Source organism: Dromiciops gliroides, chromosome 1 (genome assembly GCF_019393635.1).
Source record: "Dromiciops gliroides isolate mDroGli1 chromosome 1, mDroGli1.pri, whole genome shotgun sequence".
NCBI lineage: Eukaryota > Metazoa > Chordata > Mammalia > Microbiotheria > Microbiotheriidae > Dromiciops > Dromiciops gliroides.
Genome location: NC_057861.1, coordinates 135502089 through 135521242, shown reverse-complemented (window position 1 = coordinate 135521242; position 19154 = coordinate 135502089). Strand labels below are relative to the sequence as shown.

The 19154-nt window shown below is 38.4% G+C and overlaps 1 protein-coding gene across 2 annotated transcripts in view; it reads right to left on the bottom strand.

Annotated features, from left to right (window-relative positions):
- The window catches only part of DPYS (dihydropyrimidinase), a 130340-nt gene that overhangs the window by 86211 nt on the left and 24975 nt on the right, over positions 1–19154 (bottom strand). For both annotated transcript variants that reach the window (XM_043977721.1, XM_043977722.1), the window contains exons 2-4: positions 16058–16216; positions 6472–6651; positions 2295–2484 (exon numbers count right to left, since the gene is read on the bottom strand). In XM_043977721.1, the coding sequence (XP_043833656.1) occupies positions 2295–2484; positions 6472–6651; positions 16058–16216 (529 nt within the window). The remainder of the gene's footprint in view (positions 1–2294; positions 2485–6471; positions 6652–16057; positions 16217–19154) is intronic.

The window sequence follows — 19154 nt, the reverse complement described above, 5'->3', positions numbered from 1 at the left end:
CAACAGAGCCATCTGGTGGAAAAATTCAACCCTACAATTTTAAAACCAGACCCTGAAAAAAAGGGGAGTCTCCTTAATCCATTAAAAATTTGAAAACTCCCAGTCCTGCTGCTGGGAACGTGGTAACAACAAGGATTGTTTATAGAAAGGCATTGTTCTCGCCTGTGTGTAGCATGGTGCATACTCTCAAAGCAAGACACTGGTGGGATGAAATGAAGAATGCCTTTGTTTGAGCTTCCCTATTGTCTCCTTTCAATACAATAAAAGCTAATATTTAAAATTTTGATGTTATTTTTTTACTTAATAAAAATCGATTTCCTCCACCCTCTCTCACTGGGGAAAAAAGTAAAGAGAAACAAAGCCCTGTAACACAACGTGCAAAGCAAAGTCAAACACAAAGTCAAACCAAGCAAATTTCCTCTTTGGCTATGTCCAAAAATGGTATCCCATTCAGCACTCCAATTCTATCATCTCTCCGTGAAGAGGTGAGTACTATGTGTCTTTCGGAAGCGACAGAAGCTAATTTTGACAATATTACTGTTTCCCAGGTCCCTCTGTTTGGGCTATGGCAAGGAGGTGATTCTGTCTTCTCAAAGGCTACAGCTGCAGGATACAAATTCTAACAAAGATCAAGGGCACTGGACTTGAGTTTGGATCCTGCCTCAGTCATTAACTGGCTGTATGTTCCTGGGCATATTATTTAATCTCTCTCTGTCTCAGTTTCATTATGTTTAAAATGGAGATAGTAATAACAACCAGCCTGACTGGGCTGTTGTAAGAATTAAATGAGACGACATATGTAAATTGTTCTGCGAATGTTGAATTGCTGTGGTTAGTTATTGTTGTTGTTGTTGTTCATGAGGGATCACTAGCTCAAAGATATGGGAGAATGTAAGTTCATTGAGATAAGGGATTGTTTTATTCTTTGTGTTTATAGCCTCAGCATCTATCCGAATGTCTACCACATAGTAAACACTTAATAGATGCCTGCTGACTTGATGTGATTGATAGAAGGCACAGTGTCACACCTATAAGGAACAGAAATAAGGCCAATTTAGCTGGACGGTGAAGTGTAGAGGAGATAAGTTTGGGCTAGATAGTGAAAGGCTTTAAAGGACAAACATTTAAAGGCACAGGAATGCTCAAAAAACATCTGGGTCACCACCAATCCCAAGGGGGGCTACAATCTATGTCAGTGAAGGAACTACTTCTGTTAATAAATGCAATGCTATTCTCAACCCCTCACTGCATATCTACATATCTAATCAGCTTTTCATTTCTTCCTCCAAAACTCCCACTCTGGTCACCTATCCCCTCATCATACATCACCCTAGTCTAAGTCCTTATCACTCTCCCCTAGATTATTGCCATACCTTTCTAATTAATTGTTCTCCTTGCTTCAGATCACTCTCCACTCCAATCTATAGAACTGTCAAAGTGGTTTTCCTAAGGCACAGGTCTCACCAAATCTTCCCCTACTCAACAAACTTCAGGGACTTTTGTTATGTCTAGGATCAGATAAAAACTGTTGGCTTTAAAAATCTCTCCACAACCTGGTCTGAATCTATCTGTATAGTCTTCCTAGATATTACTCCCTTTCCGTGAATTCTACAGGTCAATCATACTGGCCTTGCTGTTCCTCACACATAACCCTTCATCTCCACTCTCTGCACCTTTGTACTAGCTGGCCCCACAAACCCTAGAATGCCCTCTCTTTCTCATCTCCACCTCTTAGAACTCCTGGATTCCTTCAGGATTCACATGAAATTCCACTTTCTACAAGAGCCCTTTTCTGCCCACTCCCAGCTACCAGAGCCCATCCCTCTAAAGTTAACTCTGTAGGTATCCTTTATGTACCTATTTAAATACACATGATCTCCCCCATTAGAGTATAAGCCCCTGAAGACAAGGACTGTTTCCATTTTTCCTTATACTCCCCAGGGCTTAATACCTAAATAATAATAATATAAATAAATAATAATAGAATATATAATAATATAAATAATAATAATAGAACAATACCTAGAATATCGTAGGTGCTTTTTAAAATGTTGTTGATTGGTAGTAATGTGAACTTTGGCAAATTATTTAATCTCTTTTAGCCTCAGTTTCCCGATTTGTAAAATAGAAACAAGCCTGATATACTTAGTTCATGGGGCTATTGTAAGGATCAAATGAAATTATGAATGTTAAATGTTTCACAAATCTTAAAGTGGTATTTAGACATCAACTTGAAAGCTTTTCATTTGAGTCTGAAATTCAATTGAAATTGGAATTGGAAATAAAGATGGTACCTTCTCTCCTTGCATCAGCTATCACCTTAGCTGAGGACTTGCTCATCACATGGACAACATAGAGTGGGCAGTTCACAGCATTGGCTATGGTGATGGCTCTAAAGGTAGCTTCTGCCTCTACGGCTTCAGGACGGCACAGCTCATGGCCCTCAGGACCTGTTATCCCCAGGGCCAACATTTTCTTTGCTCCCTGAAAATTGACCAATAAGAATTCATGCACATGTAAAACCAAATGTACTTGTGATACCAAAGCATTAAATAAATTGAGTATAAATCAATTGTTCTAATCACCTAAGTGTTATACAAGAGAGAAAGAGAGAGAGAAGAAATGTCTTGACACTTATAGTTAAGTTCCTTGGCTTGATCAACTGAAAAAAAATTCTAAAGTGAATTAATGCTAATTAGGTTCTTCATAGAAGACTAGTCAAAATCAGTAATAAAAAGTTAATAAGGATAAAATATTCAGTATCATTATTGATTCAAAATGAGCAATGCTAACATTATCTCTAGCCCTAATGGTCATTCCTCTTTTAAGAGTCTCATGATCACTGTATTAAGGAGAAGTTTCCACAGTGCAGAGCCTAGGCGTCTAACATAAGTCCAGAGAAAAAAATGTGGCTGGACTGGCTCCAGGATGTGACCTGCCTGAAAGTGTAGTACAATTTTAACCCTAGTTACATAACACATAAAAAGTAGTTTTAGTGTATAGAGAACTGGCCTTGGAGCGACGAAGTCCCATCTTGTAATAAATAGGGCCAGTATCTACCAGGGTTCCCCACTTTCCCTGTTAAATGGGTGAGGCCAACTTTTCCCTAAAAGACAACAAGGATGTTCCTGGGATTTAACTAGCCATGGAAGGGGACCAAATATCAAGCTTCATGTCCCATGATATGGCTTTCTAGTAGCCTCTAACCACATTGATAATGGGCAGTGCAATGAATAGAGTTCCTGGCCTAGAGTCAGGAAGATTCATCTTCCTGAGTGCAAATCTGGCTTCAGATACTTACTAGCTGTATGAACTTAGGCAAGTCACTTAACCACGTTTGCCTCAGTTTCCTGATTTGTAAAATGAGCTAGAGAAGAGAAATGGCAAACCATCCCAATATCTTTGCCAAGAAAGCCCCAAAGGAGAACATTTGAACACGACTGAAAATGACTGAACACAACCATATTGATGTGACTTCCTGGTCATGAAAGAACATAAAAAGATTCATCAATGCATGGTCAGGGACATTCAGACTTGGAAGATATCTTAAGAATAACCATAACTGGGGCAGCTAGGTGGCACAGTGGATAGAGCACTGGCCCTGGAGTCAGGAGTATCTGAGTTCAAATCCGGCCTCAGACACTTAAACACTTACTAGCTGTGTGACCCTGGGCAAGTCACTTAACCCCAACTGCCTCACCAAAAAAAAGAAAAAAAAAAAGAATAACCATAACCTGCCTTCCCTGATGACCTGCCTCATTTCCATATGGAGACAAAGTTGTATAACAAAGATAAGTGCCTTGTTGATTGTCCTTTACATGCTATGGCTAACTAAACATCATTTTGTTAACTATTGGATAGTCATTACATCTGAAATAAGCGGGTACTGGCTTGGGCCAGAACCTCCTCTAACAGAACTCTAATACATATTAGCTATATGCGTCACACTTATGCACAAAATGCTCCAGGAAGCTCTTGAAGACAATCAGTGGCCTGTACATTGACAGTATACGTTGGTGGAGCTTACTTAAAAGTAAAGACCACTCAACATGTATTGGCTGGTGTTCACTTAATTATAAAGCATATATATACACAACATATTGGATAGAGACCTGGCTTCAGAATCAAGAAGTCCTGTCTCTAACACATATAATGGGATTTTTCTCCTTGGCAAGTCATTTATCTTAGAACTTTAGGAAGCTCTTCTCTTCATATGTAAAAGTCTTTCTCCTGGATACTTGCAAATTTTTTTGTTTATCATTAAAATTGCCATATTTAACCACTAGATGTCTTAGAATTTGAAATATGTCCAAAAATGACATGAAATATTTGAAATAATTCTCTCAATCAGCAAAGTATTTTCTGTATTCAGAACCTCTTGTATTGTTTCCTGTAATCACCATTTAATTTTTTTCTTTTTACTTTGTCACTTTGTACCAGGAGATCTATAATTCTTAAGTTGTCTCTGTGAATCTTTTCTTCAGTGTCAGTTGCTTTCACTTGTGCACTGTAAAACTCATGTATTTTTTTAAAGTGATGACCTTTTGCTTCTCTTTCATCAATATTTCTTCCAATTCAGTATTTTTGTGTTCTAAATCTGTTTTCCCCCTCAGTCCCCTCTCAAAGCTTCCAATTCTTTAGGGAGATCCTTCATTATGTATGCAATTTTTCCTATTCCACTATTCATGTTTTTAAAATCTGTGCTGAGAGCTCAAATTTCTGAGCTAAAATAATTTCTAGCTTCATGTTTTTAAGATTTTTGCTTCTTTTTGGAATTATTCTGGAGTTTATTAATGTTGTTCCAGGATCTCTTAGTAGTCCTCAGGGTTATGTTTTTCCTTTGGGACTACCCTGATTCATTTTCCTCCATCCTATGTTAAAAGATCTCAGGTCTCTCTTTGAAGCTTCATTAATTCTTCCTTCTGTATTTGCTGTTCACTAGGCTGTTAATCAGGCTTTCTTTCTCAATATTTTGTTGTTTCAGCCATTCTCTGGTATTTCCTATTCCTTTGGGAATCTTCCTTATTCTTTGGTCATTCTCCCTTCTACTGCTGCACAGCTCACTGAGGTCCCCTCAGTTTCCTCATTTTAAGGTTTCTGGAATTGAATAGGCCCAGGTTCCTGCCTTGAATACATTTTGGGGAAAGGGAGACTGGCCCACAAATGAGTTTCCAGCTCCCTTTCCCTCACAACTCAATGTTTGTTTCCCTTCAGCTTCTGCCTCACAGCATTGCATTCATCTACCACCATGTCTAAATCTCCTTCCCCTCCTTCAGTCTGTTCTTTTCATTTTTCCTTCATGAGGATAGATAAAAGCAGTGCTTTTTTTGTCTTTGGAAGGTACAGGTGTGTTCGGGCATACTTAATACCATGGGGTCTCAGTAGTTTGACCTTGAAATCCAGAGGCCTGCAAGACTATCTGTACTTTCTAAGGCACATGGAGTCAATTGGGGGTATAGATGCTAAATGAGACTTCTTTGTCTTAAAGTTCTCTGGAGTTCATTATTGAGGTTTTTACCTTCTGGAGTTCTATCTTCTTATCTTGTGGATTCAGTCACAAGTACTCCTTAAAAGGTGCACTTCTAGTCATGTGATCCACAACTCTGTGAGGTTAATTAATGATTAGAAACCTAGCCTCACTAAGCTGTTTGCCCAAAGTCACCCAACCATCAGAGGCAGCACTTGAACCCAGGTCTCTTCTAAGAACAAGCCTAGCTCTCTTTTCTCTAAGACAGGGATTTTCTTAACCTTTGGCAGCCTGATGAAGTCTATTGGATCCCTTCTCAAAATACTAGTATTTTATTAATGTATAAAATAAAATACATAGGATTACAAAGTAAACCAATTATATTGAAATATTTATCAAAATGTTAAAAAAAAAAAGTTCATTGACCCAAGATTAAGAACACCTGCTTTAAGGCTAAAACAAGGATCCTAAAGTTTTAAGAACCATGAATCTCTAAGGTAATACAGCATTGTAAATAATATGAGAAATCATTCTCTCTGTCTCCAGAGTACATTTTATGATTCAGTTGTCGAAAGTCTATTCAAGTCCATTGCCTCAATCAACCCACATTCTGGCTCTCAGATTGCATGGCTGTCTTCCCAGATGCTGGGATTTTGCGTCAGCTTTTTGAATGGCTCAAAACAAAAGTACTAAGAGATCCAAAGACAATTATTAATATTTTTATAATAAGAAAGGCCTGAAATATAATAATAGCTTACTGTAAAGAGGGAAGTATTTATTTTGATTTCAAGAAGCTCTAAATAAACGGAGGGAAAGGTGACCAATACCCACCCATCACATTTCCAGTTAAGGCCCAGAGAACCGTGTTCTGGATTTCTCTTCTTACCTGGAGCATTAAATGAGTATACTAATGGAAATTTTCTGTTTTGGCACTGCGTAGGTCACTCATCTCTTGCATCTTCAGGTTCTTTCATGTATGCAGATTTGGAATGGGCACAACTCACCTCAACAATCAAGTCTCCATTCTCAGCGTGAACTTGCGCGATGGCTCCAATCTCCTTGCACTGAGAAAAAGCCTCATACAACTCCAGGTCTCCAACCATGTACAGGTCTTTATAGGCCATGAACATCTTGAAAGAGTTAACACCCTTATTTTGTGTCAGAGTTTTCATTTCTTCTTTGACCTGAAAGGGAACAAATAGGACTGTTCTCGAACCCAAATAATAGTCATCACTACCCAAAATAGGGAAACAAGGAGAGAGATAGGATATGGGCCTATGATTTCTCAATAGAGCAAATTCTTTCTACCAATTCAAAGGTGGCATTTTCTTTGCAATTTAGAGTCTTAGAGAGTTACCTAGAGCTTTAAGAGGTTAAGTGACTTGCCCAAGGTCACCCAGCCAGTATGTGTCAGAAGTGGGACTTGAACCCAGATCTTTGTGGTTCCAAGCCTGGCTTTCTATCCATTATAAGATGCTGCCCCTTATGAAAAATGAGGAAAAATGCAATTGTCAACAAGATCCTTCTCAAAGTCAAAAAGGATTCCTCTGTCTCCTTGTTAACTTAAAAGTTTTAGTAAATGCTTCTTACCAAAATGTTTGGTCTTATTTCTAAGTAATGCTGTATACTGGAAGGAATGTGAGGATAGAAGTAAGCATTTGGTAAACATTTGGATTCAGATCTTAAATCGAAAGAAAGAGCCAAAAGTTGAGCTTGCCAGGTAATTTGGAGTGACATTTAAATAGCACAGTGACAATGTCATAGTTAGACCAATTAAATGTGCCTCTAGAACGCTGTGTCCAGACCAAGTCCTCCCTAGCATCTGAACACAAGGTAACAGTCATAAAGCCATATTCTACCCTACTCCCCATCCCACCCCCATATTGCCTTCAGGTGTTCAGGCTCCCCTCTTCTTTCTCAAGTCATTCAATCTCCCCTCCCATTCCCACCTCATTTATCCTTTACCACAATTCGCAAAGTGCCTTCTCTGTGTGCACCCTGAGTTTAATCTCGGCTGTATTTGTTAGAGTCCTCTATTTATTCTATGTTCATTTTCTGGCCTTCTTATCTTGAGTTCTGATGCTGCTTCATTCCTATAGTGATTCTAGTAGTTAGTTATCAATTAGTATATTCCTTGCAAATATCCAGTATAATCCCAGCGTCCATGTCTAAGATAAAGGGCTTTATATCTCTTCCTTGTCTCATCTTCCCTTTGATCCTAAAGATGATTGGTTTTATAATAACACATACTGAAACTGAAACCAACTAGGTAACTGAGTGCCCTCCTTGCTTCCACTCCAAATTTCTACCAGCCTTCTGCTCAGGCCTTTTTTTTTTTGGTCCCAGACCTTTGGCCAATTTTTGTCCTTCAGTGCCTGAAACTCTTATCTATCTATTATTTGAATAGATGTAAGCATTTGAATTCCAAATCAACAGTATTATTTGTCAAACAGTTCAAAGCCTTGGTAAAGGTTATTTATTTAGTGTGTGAATATTTAGATAAACTGGGACACTAGGAAAAAATGTTTGAGGTGGGAGACTCGGATTCAACTCTTAACCCTGCTACTTAATTCTTGTGTGAACCTTGGGCAAGTCACTAAACCTTTTTTGGCTAAGTGGTATTTTAATCCAAACTTCAGTTTCCTACTCTGTAAAGTGAAGGAATTGGAGTAGATAACCTCTAAGGCCTCTTCTGACTCTTCATCTATGACCCCTAGGATGCTTGACTATAAATGTTGAGAGTCAGAGAATATGACTACTTTGGGTAAGTTTTTTTTTTTTAATTGAAATTCTGCCCCATGCTTTTAAGCAACTGTAATAGTCATTACCTTCAGAACTGCAATAACACTAATCAATAAGAGGAGAACTAGGAAATATTTTACAGGCTGAAAGTCTAACAATTTAAAAAATCTATTTATAAGGTCAAATGGATATATCTTCATTTCATAATATTACAGCAATATCTTTTATGGATAACATACCCTTCCTCCACATGTATTATTTATTAAGCATCTTATAAAATATATGGAAATGTACCTGGATCCTTTCCCCCAGGACCCATATCATGTATTTCATGTACTGTGTCATGAACGCTCACAATACCTTGGTGAGGGACAATCAAAGAAATAGAGTTGGACAGAAATATATGAGGTCACTTGGTCCATTCCCTGCCTTCTGGCAAAGTTCCCTTGATCACAATGATCAGTATTAGGGCATATGATCAGTATTAGGGCACCTTGCTGAGCAACAGAGAACAATTTCAAAGACAAATAAAACAATCAATTTTCTGCTTTTGCTTTTGACTAGCAAGTTGTTCAGCCAGCTTTAGAAAATTAAAACGGGAGAACATACTAGAGGCCTCATACTGGATTGTCTCCTCCCCCCCCATCCCCTTAAATAAATACATGAATGAATGAATAAATAAGTAGATGAATGGCTGGATGGATGGATGGATGGATGGATGAATAAATAAATAAATGGACAGAAAGACAAATAAATGTATGAATAAATAAATCAATGGAATCAAGTGGACAGCTCCACTACTGAGAAACAGTCTTGAAGGTAGTATATAATTGCTGTCTACTAGAACATAAAAAGCCTGCACAATGGTTTTTAAGACATGAAATAGAGAATTGAATAAAATTGTGCAGGGAATTTGGAATCAGCAGAACATGTAATGATCCAAATTTGGTGTAGAACAGAGATAATCACTACCTAATTTGTGACCAAGTGATAGGAGATCTCGCTTAATCAAGACCTTGATTTTTTGCATCAGGAACCAAGAATGACAGAACCTTACACAATCTGTGCTCAAGGACAACCTATTTTGCATTGCCTGGTTTTCTTATAGGGTTCAAATTTATTGAGTGGGTGCTATTTTTAAAATGCTCACTGAGCTGGAGCACCTGAGGAAGAGGAGTAATGGTGAAGACAGGGGGAGGGGAGGCTTTCTCAGGGAGGCCAGGACTACTGGAATTGAAGCAGTTTTACAAATGGGAACCAATAAAATAGAATAACTGTTACATTTCCAATAGGGTATATGGTAGAAGAGGATAGGCCATTGGTCTTGATTAGAGAGCCTTCATTTTTTCTACCTCAATCTAGTCACTTCATGCTATACCCTTGCAAATCACACCCTTTCCCTGCCTCCCCACCCTTCCTCTATTCTATTTTTCCATGTCTTAGCTCTGGAAACAGTAATCAAATCAGCACTACCATTTGGGGAATGTTGTTCAGTTATTTTTCAATCATGCCCAACTCTTTCTGATCCCATTTGTAATTTTCTTGGCAAATATACTGGAATGGTTTGCCATTTTCTTCTCCAGCTCATTTTACAGATGAGGAAACTGAGGCAAACAGGGTTAAGCAATTTACCCAGGGTCGTGCAGCAGATAAGTATCTGAGGCCAGATTTGAACTAAGAAAGATGAGTCTTCCTGATTCAAGGACCATCACTCTATCCACTGTGTCACCTAGCCCTACCATTCTTTGAAAGGACATGTCAAATCCTTGCTATATGAATCAATTTATAGTCCCTTTCACTTACCTCACCAAAACTCCTCTCCTTGGCCACTACCCCATTATATGTGCTGCCTTTCATTCTTAGAAATATAAATTCCTGGGAGCATGTAGGTAGCACAGTGGATAAAGCACTGGCCCTGGATTCAGGAGTACCTGAGTTCAAATCCGGCCTCAGACACTTGATACTTACTAGCTGTGTGACCCTGGGGAAGTCACTTAACCCCCCCCCCCAAAAAAAACAAACAAACAAAAAAACAAAGAAATATAAACTCCTTAAGGCTGGAAGCTAGGTCTGCCTTGCTTTTCATAGTTGTATTCCCTAGCATTTAGTATGGTGCCTGGCAAACAGTGAGCACTTAATAACATTTATTTATTTGTAAATGGAAATTCATTATGTCATTGGTCCTTAAAGAAAAGAAGTCAATAGTCTTTAAAGGGTATTCACAAATTCTTGAAACAGGTTCAAGTTGGTAGAATTCTGGGAACCCCTGACTTAAAAATCATGGGCATCTGTGCCCTGAGGGAAGGAAGACCCACAGCTGCCTATTGTAGTGATTGATTATGATGGGTGTAGAGTAGATGTTATTGAAGTTGGTCTTGGATATTTCTCATCTTCCCCTCCTCCCATATTGAGTCAGGGATTTAGATCTTCAAAGGACATTAGAGGTCATCTAGTCTATACTCTCATTTTACAGATGAGGAAACTGAGGCCCAGAGAGGTTAAATAACTTACCCAAGGTCACAGACAATAAGTGGCTCAGCCTGGATTCATACTTGTGACCTATAAAAGAAAGAGGTAAGAACCTAAGGAGAAGAAGGAGGATTTGGACTCAAGCTGATGGAAGCAAAGAAAGAACTTCTAGAAGAGAAGGTGAAGACTTCTGCAGTATGTGTGAAAATGAACTACTCCTTTAAAATAAACTGCAAAAGACTAAATGGGGAGAAGGGAAAGAAAAAATGGATCTGGAAAGGCACAGGGGGATCTTTACCTGTGTATGAAAAAAGAAAAAAATGGGGCAAGATAAATGGAAGAAGACCCACTGATCACTGGAGATAAGAAACAGATAGGAGGCTCCTCGTGAAAAGGTAGGAGCTGGACCATCTATGGAGGAAGCAGCTATTTTTCCTCCAAGGAATGACACTGTGGATCCAAGGGGCTGTTAGGTGGGACATCATCCAGTAAAGGCCTCAGATACTTTCTACCTATGTGACCCTGGGCAAATCAATTAGCTTCTCCTACCCTCCATTTCCTTATGTGTAAAAGGGAATTAACTGTAACCACAGAGTTGTGAGAATCAACTGAGATGACATGTAAAGTGCATTATAAACCTTTGATGTAACTTTATTGTTATTATTATTGTTGTTTCTTTTAATATCATTAAGTGATGTCAAGTGACTCATTGCTGAAGTGAGGCAAATATTTGTTGATCAGATAACAGCAATGGAAAGGTTTGCTTCCTTGCTGGTAAATGTCCCTAAGAAGTGACAGAGAACATTCCAGAGACCTGGGGGCAGTTAGTTACAGTGGAAATAACACTGGCTCTTAAGAAAACCTAGGATCAAATTCTGCCTCTATCACCACTATCTTTGTAACCTAAGGTCAAGTTTCTTGATTTCCCTGGGCCTCCATTTCCTCATTTGTAAAATCAGGGGGCTGGACTAGATGACCCCTGAGGCCCCTTTCAGCTCTATATCTATGATCATATCAAATCAGATAACTACTACCTATTTGTAACAATTTATATAGACAAAAATTACAGTGGCAATAAGATTGTAGATTTAGCACTGAGAGACCACTAATTCCAATACCTTCTTATTTTACATATAAGGAAACTGAGGAATGAGAAGTTAAAGGACTCATCTAGGATCACATAGCTAATAAGAATCTGAGTCCAGCACTCCACCTACTACTTCACACTGTCTCTAAAGAAACTGATAATGATTATGAAGTATTGAACAACTAAGAAAACAAAACAAAAATTCCAGGAAATTTTAAGGGGCTTTTCTTCACTGCTACTAATCAACAGCAAGAGCTCCAAATGAAAAACAAAGATTGGGGAAATGAATAACTCATTAAGAAGACAGTGTATGCAAATGGAATTTGAATTACAGAAACAAACCTATTCTCAAACCTTGAAAATGAAATATAGGAATGAAGGACTCCTGATCAAAGGTGGAGTACATGTAACAAAGGCTGGTAAAAATGTATCTGCCTGGATTCTTGCAAATCTCATCCAAAGAGTCTTAAATTATAAAGGAAGGGGGAGGGAAAAAATTGCCTGTGTGTACCTATCTAGCTAGACACCATAGAGAGTGGGAACAATATAGAAAGGAGAAAATAGCAGCAGAGACAACCAGAAATTCACAGGAGACAAAAACCTAAGAAAAGAGCTGGTAAAAAAAAAATCCATGGCTTTGTCCTTTGTGTTTAGAGGAAAAGCCACAAGCCTTTACACAAATTCATAAAGCATAGAGACAAGCAAGATGAAGACCTGAACTCAAGAAGGCAAATGTGACCTCAGTGGTATCACTGAGTCTTGGTAGAATGAAGCCTGCAACTAGAATATGGCTCTCAAAGGACATATCTTTTTCAAAAGAAAGAAGGTAAGTAAAAGAACTATAGGAATGGGATACAAGAAGAGAATAGCCCTGCATATTAAGATGTACTCATACAAGGAAATCAAAAAACTAAAAGGGGTAAGCAGGTGCCAAGGTGGAGATCATTTGTATGAAGAGCAATAAGGGTAGAAACAGAAGTGACATTTTTATTGGTGAATGAAAATGCAGCATCTGAATAAAAAAGGAGATAGATGATGAATTCCAGAAACAGATCCAAAAAGAGTAATAGTGATCATTAAAATGCAGTATGGCTTGAGAACTCAGAACAGGTCATGACAGACTAACCTGGTTTTTTTAGTGGGTGGAGTTCCTGGGCTTGTAGATCATTCTAGAAATAATTTTTACCTAGATTTTATCAACGCATAGAGAGATGCAGGCTGCACTTTGTTTTTCAGTCATCTAAGTCATGACTAACTATTCATGACCCCTTTTGGGGTTTTCTTGGCAAAGATACTGGAGTACTTTGTCATTTCCTACTCTAGATCATTTTACAGATGCAGAAACCAAGGTAAACAAGGTTAAGTGGCTTGTCCAGGATCACACAGCTAGTATATAGTGTCTGAGGTTAGATTTGATCTTAGGAAGATAAGTCTTCCTGACTTCAGGCCGAGCACCCTATCTACTTCACTCACTACCTAACTGCCCAGACTACAATTAGATGAATACAAGCATGATTAAATGGCTGGACCTGAGAAGTAGTAATTAATAATTTAAAGGTCTCTAGTGAAGTGACTCAGAGATCTATGTCTGACCCTATGTTCTTTGACTTTTTTTTTGGTGAGGCAATTGGGATTAAGTGACTTGCCCAGGGTCACACAGCTAGTAAATGTTAAGTGTCTGAGGCTGGATTTGATCTTGGGTCCTCCTGACTGCAGGGCCAGTGCTCTATCCACTGCGCCACCTAGCTGACCCCTGTTCTTTGACATTTTTATTGATGGTTTGGCCAAAGGAATAGACGTGACGTTTATCAAAGTTGTAGATGACTCAAAGCTAAGAGGGCCAGCTAACACTGGATGACAGATAAGATCCCCCCCAACCTCCCGCCAAAAACAAAACAAAACAAAAAAACCTTGAAAGGTTGATGAAATCTCATAGAGCTAAATGTAAAGTCTTATATTTAGGTTCAAAAAAGTATCTTCCTGAAGAAAAGATGAGGGATGTTTTTGGCTAGATAGCATCCATACATGAAAAATATTTAGGGAGCCTAGTGGGTTAGCCAGTCATGTGCTATGATTGCCAAACAAAGCAAAACTAGGTTTAACCTAGGCTGGTTTAAGAAAGGCATAGTGAACAGGAGGTGATAATCCTGTCATACTCTGCCCTTGTTGAACATTCAATTCTGGGTACTAGTTTTAGAAGGCCATTGATAATCTGGCAAACATACAGACATAAGCAACCAGGATGGTGTAAAAATTTATTTTGATTTGGGCACCCTGACTTTGGGCTGAGATTAAAAAGCCTTAGGCCGTCAGGGGTTTTTTCTGTGTAAGAGTGGCTGGAGCCCCTCCCCTTCAGCTTCAGCTGAGCCAAAAAGCCCCAATGCCAGGTCAGACAAGTGAGAGAAAAAGCCCCAGCTCCCTCCGCCCTGGGGGGATTTACCCCAGAGATCCCTGGCTCGTGCAGGCTGGCCTCTAGCGCAGCCCGTGTGGAGGTCCTAGGCGTGCAGCAGGGGGCACAGGCCCCTCGAGCCCCACTGGGCACAGCCTTAGTGCGGCCAGCAGATTAGCTTGGCTTGTTCAGGAGTGCAGGAAGCCCAAGGTTTGAGGGGAGAGAAGGAACATATATACAGGGTAAAAGACAGTGAAAGGGGAGGACGGAAGATTAAGAAGACAGTAAGGGAGGAACAGACAGAAAGGGGGCTGCTATTAGGATGCTAAGAAAGCCAGAAAGGAGTCAGAGAAATAGCTAAGAACGAGGAAGGAGGACACAACAGTAAGAGGCTTTTCAGGGGGGTTGGCAAGAGTACAGAGAAGGGAGGGGGGTGGCTTTTCAGTGAGGGCAATGCTAGAAGAAGGTCCGGTGGTATGCAGAAGGAGGCTAAAAAGTTCCAAACGCGGCGGGTGGAGAGATACACTGGAAAGCATTCAGGTTGTACGTTTTATTTTCCTGTATTCTTAATGTTAAATTGTATCTCATGAATAAACCCCCTGCTGTTAAATTGGAAGAGGCTGTTTGCTTATCAATTTGGGAGGAGCAAGTGTGGGGAAATTTTTAAAAGGCCCTAACAAATTAGCTTTGGAAATTAATAGCTGTCAGATAGCCAGACAGTCAAAAGTCCCCAGATTAGTCCTGCAGTTAGATTAGTCCCCCCAAATTAGGCAAGTTAGCTAAAATATTTTTACATTTGAATGGTGACCATGGCAGGATTTATGGCCCAAATTATAATTTTTCTAAAGTTATAATTTTTCATACAAGTCCAGTTATATAATTTTTTAGATTAAGAATAGTTAATTTTTTTTTACACAATGGTGAAGCACCTCAAGATCAAGCCATATGAAGATTTTGTGAAGGAAAAGAAAATGATTAGCTGACAGAAGAGCCTTAGTAGGTCTGAGACCTGCCAAGTATTTGATGAGTTGCCATATATAATAATTTTGCTGTGGATCACCAAAAACCAACAGTTAATTAGTAATATATACACATATATTTGTACATATGTATATATACATATATATGAATGAATGAATAAATGAATGAGTGAATGAATGAATGAATGAGTGAATGAATGAATGAATGAATGAATGAATGAATGAATGAATGAATGAATGAATGAAACATAATAGAGAACATACTCTTGCCACCAGGGACTTTACAATCTAGTGACTCAGATAAAAATGTGTTTTGCCTCTGGCCAAAACCATTTTGGGGCATTCAAGAATAACACTACATTTGGGTTCCAGAAGGAAGCTTCCTCTCCTTACAGTTCTTTATGTATAAATATGTCCCATAATTATTTTACATGTAAATGTCCCCCAAAATTGTTACTATCAAATTTCTACATACAATTCTACTTAACTATTCATTTCTTACCCAGCTACACTCCTTTAGACTTCTCCACCACGCCCCCAGGAATTTTACCTTACTGCAAGATCATATCAGCCTTGGTACTTACACTCTCTGCCCTTGGCAAACCTCTGAGTGGAGGGCAGAGGGGAGAGAGCTTCTCCTAAAACCTCCATTTAAGGAAATGTTCAGCCAATCATCTCTTCATTCCCCACCTGGCTACAATACTTTCTTCTCCCACATGCCTCCAAGCCTTTCCCCCTCCCCTTTAAGCTTCCTTTCAAAGTTGACTTTCCCCAGTAGATTGTAAGCTCCTCAAAGGCAGAGACTGTCTTTTCTTTTTCATATTAATATCCCTAACATTTAGCACAGTGCCTGTATACTATGCCCTATGCCAAACAGGTACTTGATAAATGTCTGCTGATTGATTAACCCTTATTCCCCCTACCTGGTCACTCCACCATGTAACTGCAACATGAAGTGAATAGTCACAGCAGACTTTGGGATCTGCCCAGCTTCTCCATGTGTCAAAGGCCTCAATGAGGGAACAGCCTTTCTGAGGTATGGCAAAATCAATGATCATGGTGGTGCCTCCAGCCAAAGCTGCCTGAAACCACAAGAAATTTTCATCAAATTAGCAAACAGATTACTTTTTTTTGTTATTTATTGCCCTAAACAATGTTCATTTTTGAGAATTTCTGGACCATGAATTTTCTACCACACTAACAAAATACAGAACTCTTATTGTTATATCTTTATTTGGGGGCAGCTTGGCGGCACAGTGGATAAAGTACTGGCCCTGGTTTCAGTAGGACCTGAGTTTAAATCTGGCTTCAGACATTTGACACTTACTAGCTGTGTGACCTTGGGCAAGCCACTTAACCCTCATTGCCCTGCAAAAAAACCCAAATAATTTAATTAACTTTTCTCTTCTTTCTATGATATGTGCTTTAGCTGACCAATATTTTTTAAAAGATTAAATTATTTAATCTTTAATTCTCTTCAGAGGATTTTATTGACTATATTTTTATTATACTGTTGCCTGTGATGAATGTGTTTATTTCTGGTCTTAAATATTTGTGAGATTCTTATGCCTCAATACATAGTCATATTTTTGTAAAGATACCATGTATAGCTAAGAAATATATTAACTTGGGGTAGCTAGGTAGCACAGTGAGTGGATAGAAGACTGGCCCTGGAGTCAGGAGGATTTGACTTCATATTTGGACTCAGACAATCGACACTAGTTATGTGACCCCTGGGCAAGTCACTTAACCCCAATTGCCTTGCCAAAAAAAAAAAAAGAAAAGAAAAGAAAAGAAGAAAGAAAAGAAAAATATATTAACTTCTTTTTGTTCCTATTCAATAATGGCCAGATATCTATCATCACCAATTTTTATAGAGTTCTATTCAGGTCCTTAACCTCTTTTTAAATAATTTTTGTTAGATTTGTCTAGATCTGAAAAAGGTATGTTGAAGTCCCTCACTTTAACAGTTTTACTATCTATTTCACTCTGCAATCCAATTGGCTTTTACTTTAGAATGCTATTATATGCTATGCAGTTTAGTGCATATTTGTTTAGTATTTATATTTATTCATTTTGCCTTTAAGCATAATGTAGTGATCTCTTTCTATTATGTCTTCTTTTACTATAGCTTTGTTTGCTACTTTTGGAGTTTAGCTGAAGCATAATAGATTTGTTGTATCCCTGAATTTTAACTCTTTGCAAATCTTTGTCCCTGCCTATTCCTCTCTTGAGTTTAAGAAATCTATATCATGTTCTATGTGTGTGTGTATCATATTCAAAATTCCTTTGAACAGTTCAGATAAAACTGAAGTTTATGAAAAGTCTGTCCCCCTTCCCATTTCTCCATGTTTTTATGTTGTTTTAATCTCATGTACTGCTATTGTGAGAAATAGCGATTTCCCTCTTTCCTCTCCTTTTTCCCCCAGTATAACTCCCATCCTTACCATTTCATTTCTTCCTTCCTAGACCATGAAAACAGAATAAATCCAGCTCCCTTCTCTCTGCCTTTCTCATCTAACTTTCTCTATGACCCCCAAAGACATTAGGAATCTTAGAATACACTTGTTTCTTTCCTCTTACTAGATTATAAATAATTAATCTTGTCTCTTATGTTTCTAACATTTTCATAAGAAATGATTGTAAATTCTCTATTTCATTAAAGGTATATTCCCTCTTTTCCCCTTCCCCTAAACATAGGTTTATACTAAATTTTAGCAAATTGTTCCTTGTTGTAAGCCTTTATCTTGTGCTCTTTGGTATATTGTATTCCAAGCTCTCCTCTTACAGTGTCAGCTGCCAAATCTTGTGTGATCTTGACTGTGGCTCCTTGGTACTTAAACTTTTCATTTTTAGCTACTTACAAGTAGCTTTCCCTTGACCTGGAAGATTTTGGCTATCATATTCCTGGGAATTTTTATTTGAGGATTTCTTTTGGGAGGTGATCATTGGATTCCTTTTGTTTGCCCTCTAGTTCTACATGATCTGTGTAGCTTTCATTTCTCATTTCTTAGAATGTGGTATGTAAACATTTTTCCATCATAATTTTCAGGTTACGTGATGATTCCTAGATTATCTCAACCTATTTCCCAGGTCAGTTTAAAAAAATTATATATACCTTACATTTTCTTCTTTTTTTCAGTCTTTTAATGCTATTTTAAGATTTCTTGTCTCATAGAGTTGTTTTCTTTTTGGCTCATTATAATTTTCAGGGAATTCAATTCTTGGGTTAGGTTTATCACAATCTGTCCTTGACATTCTTTCTTTCCCAGTTGTTCCATTTTATATCTATTGTTTCCTTTTTTCTCAAGGTATTCCTGTAGTCCTTATAACCAGAATCTTCTTTTCCCTGAGACTTTATTTATAGTTACTCTCTTCATTTGGATCCTTCGGCTTCTCTAGTCTAAGGTATTTTGGTGTTTTCTTCAATGTGTATATATTGACTGTCTGCCATTATGCCTATTACACTGATTCATTGAACAAACATTTGTTAAGTGCCTATTATACTTAAGATGCTGGTGTTCAAAGCTAAAAATAGACAAAAAGAAGTAGCCCATGCCCCTCAGGAGCTTACATTCTACTATGGGAGTAGGGGAGGAGGCTACATATATTGAAGAGCTAAGTCTCAAGACACACTAAGTACAGAATATATACAAAATAAATAGGAAGTCATTTGGGGGACACTAATAACTGAGGTGATACTTAAGCTTCCAAGGAAGCTAGAGATTCGAAGAGGGTATACACTCCAGGAAAAGGAGACACCCTGTAAAAAAGGAAAAAAGAGGGGCAGCTAGGTGGTGCAGTGGATAGAGCACTGGCCCTGGATTCAGGAGGATCTGAGTTCAAATCCAGCTTCAGACACTTGACACTTACTAGCTGTGTGACCCTGGGCAAGTCACTTAACCCTCATTGCCTTGAAAAAAAAAAAGGAATAGAAAAGCTAGAGATGGAGCCTTGAAGATGAGGAATAGCAAATAGGTCAATTTGGCTGTAATATAGTGTATGAATGCATAATATGAA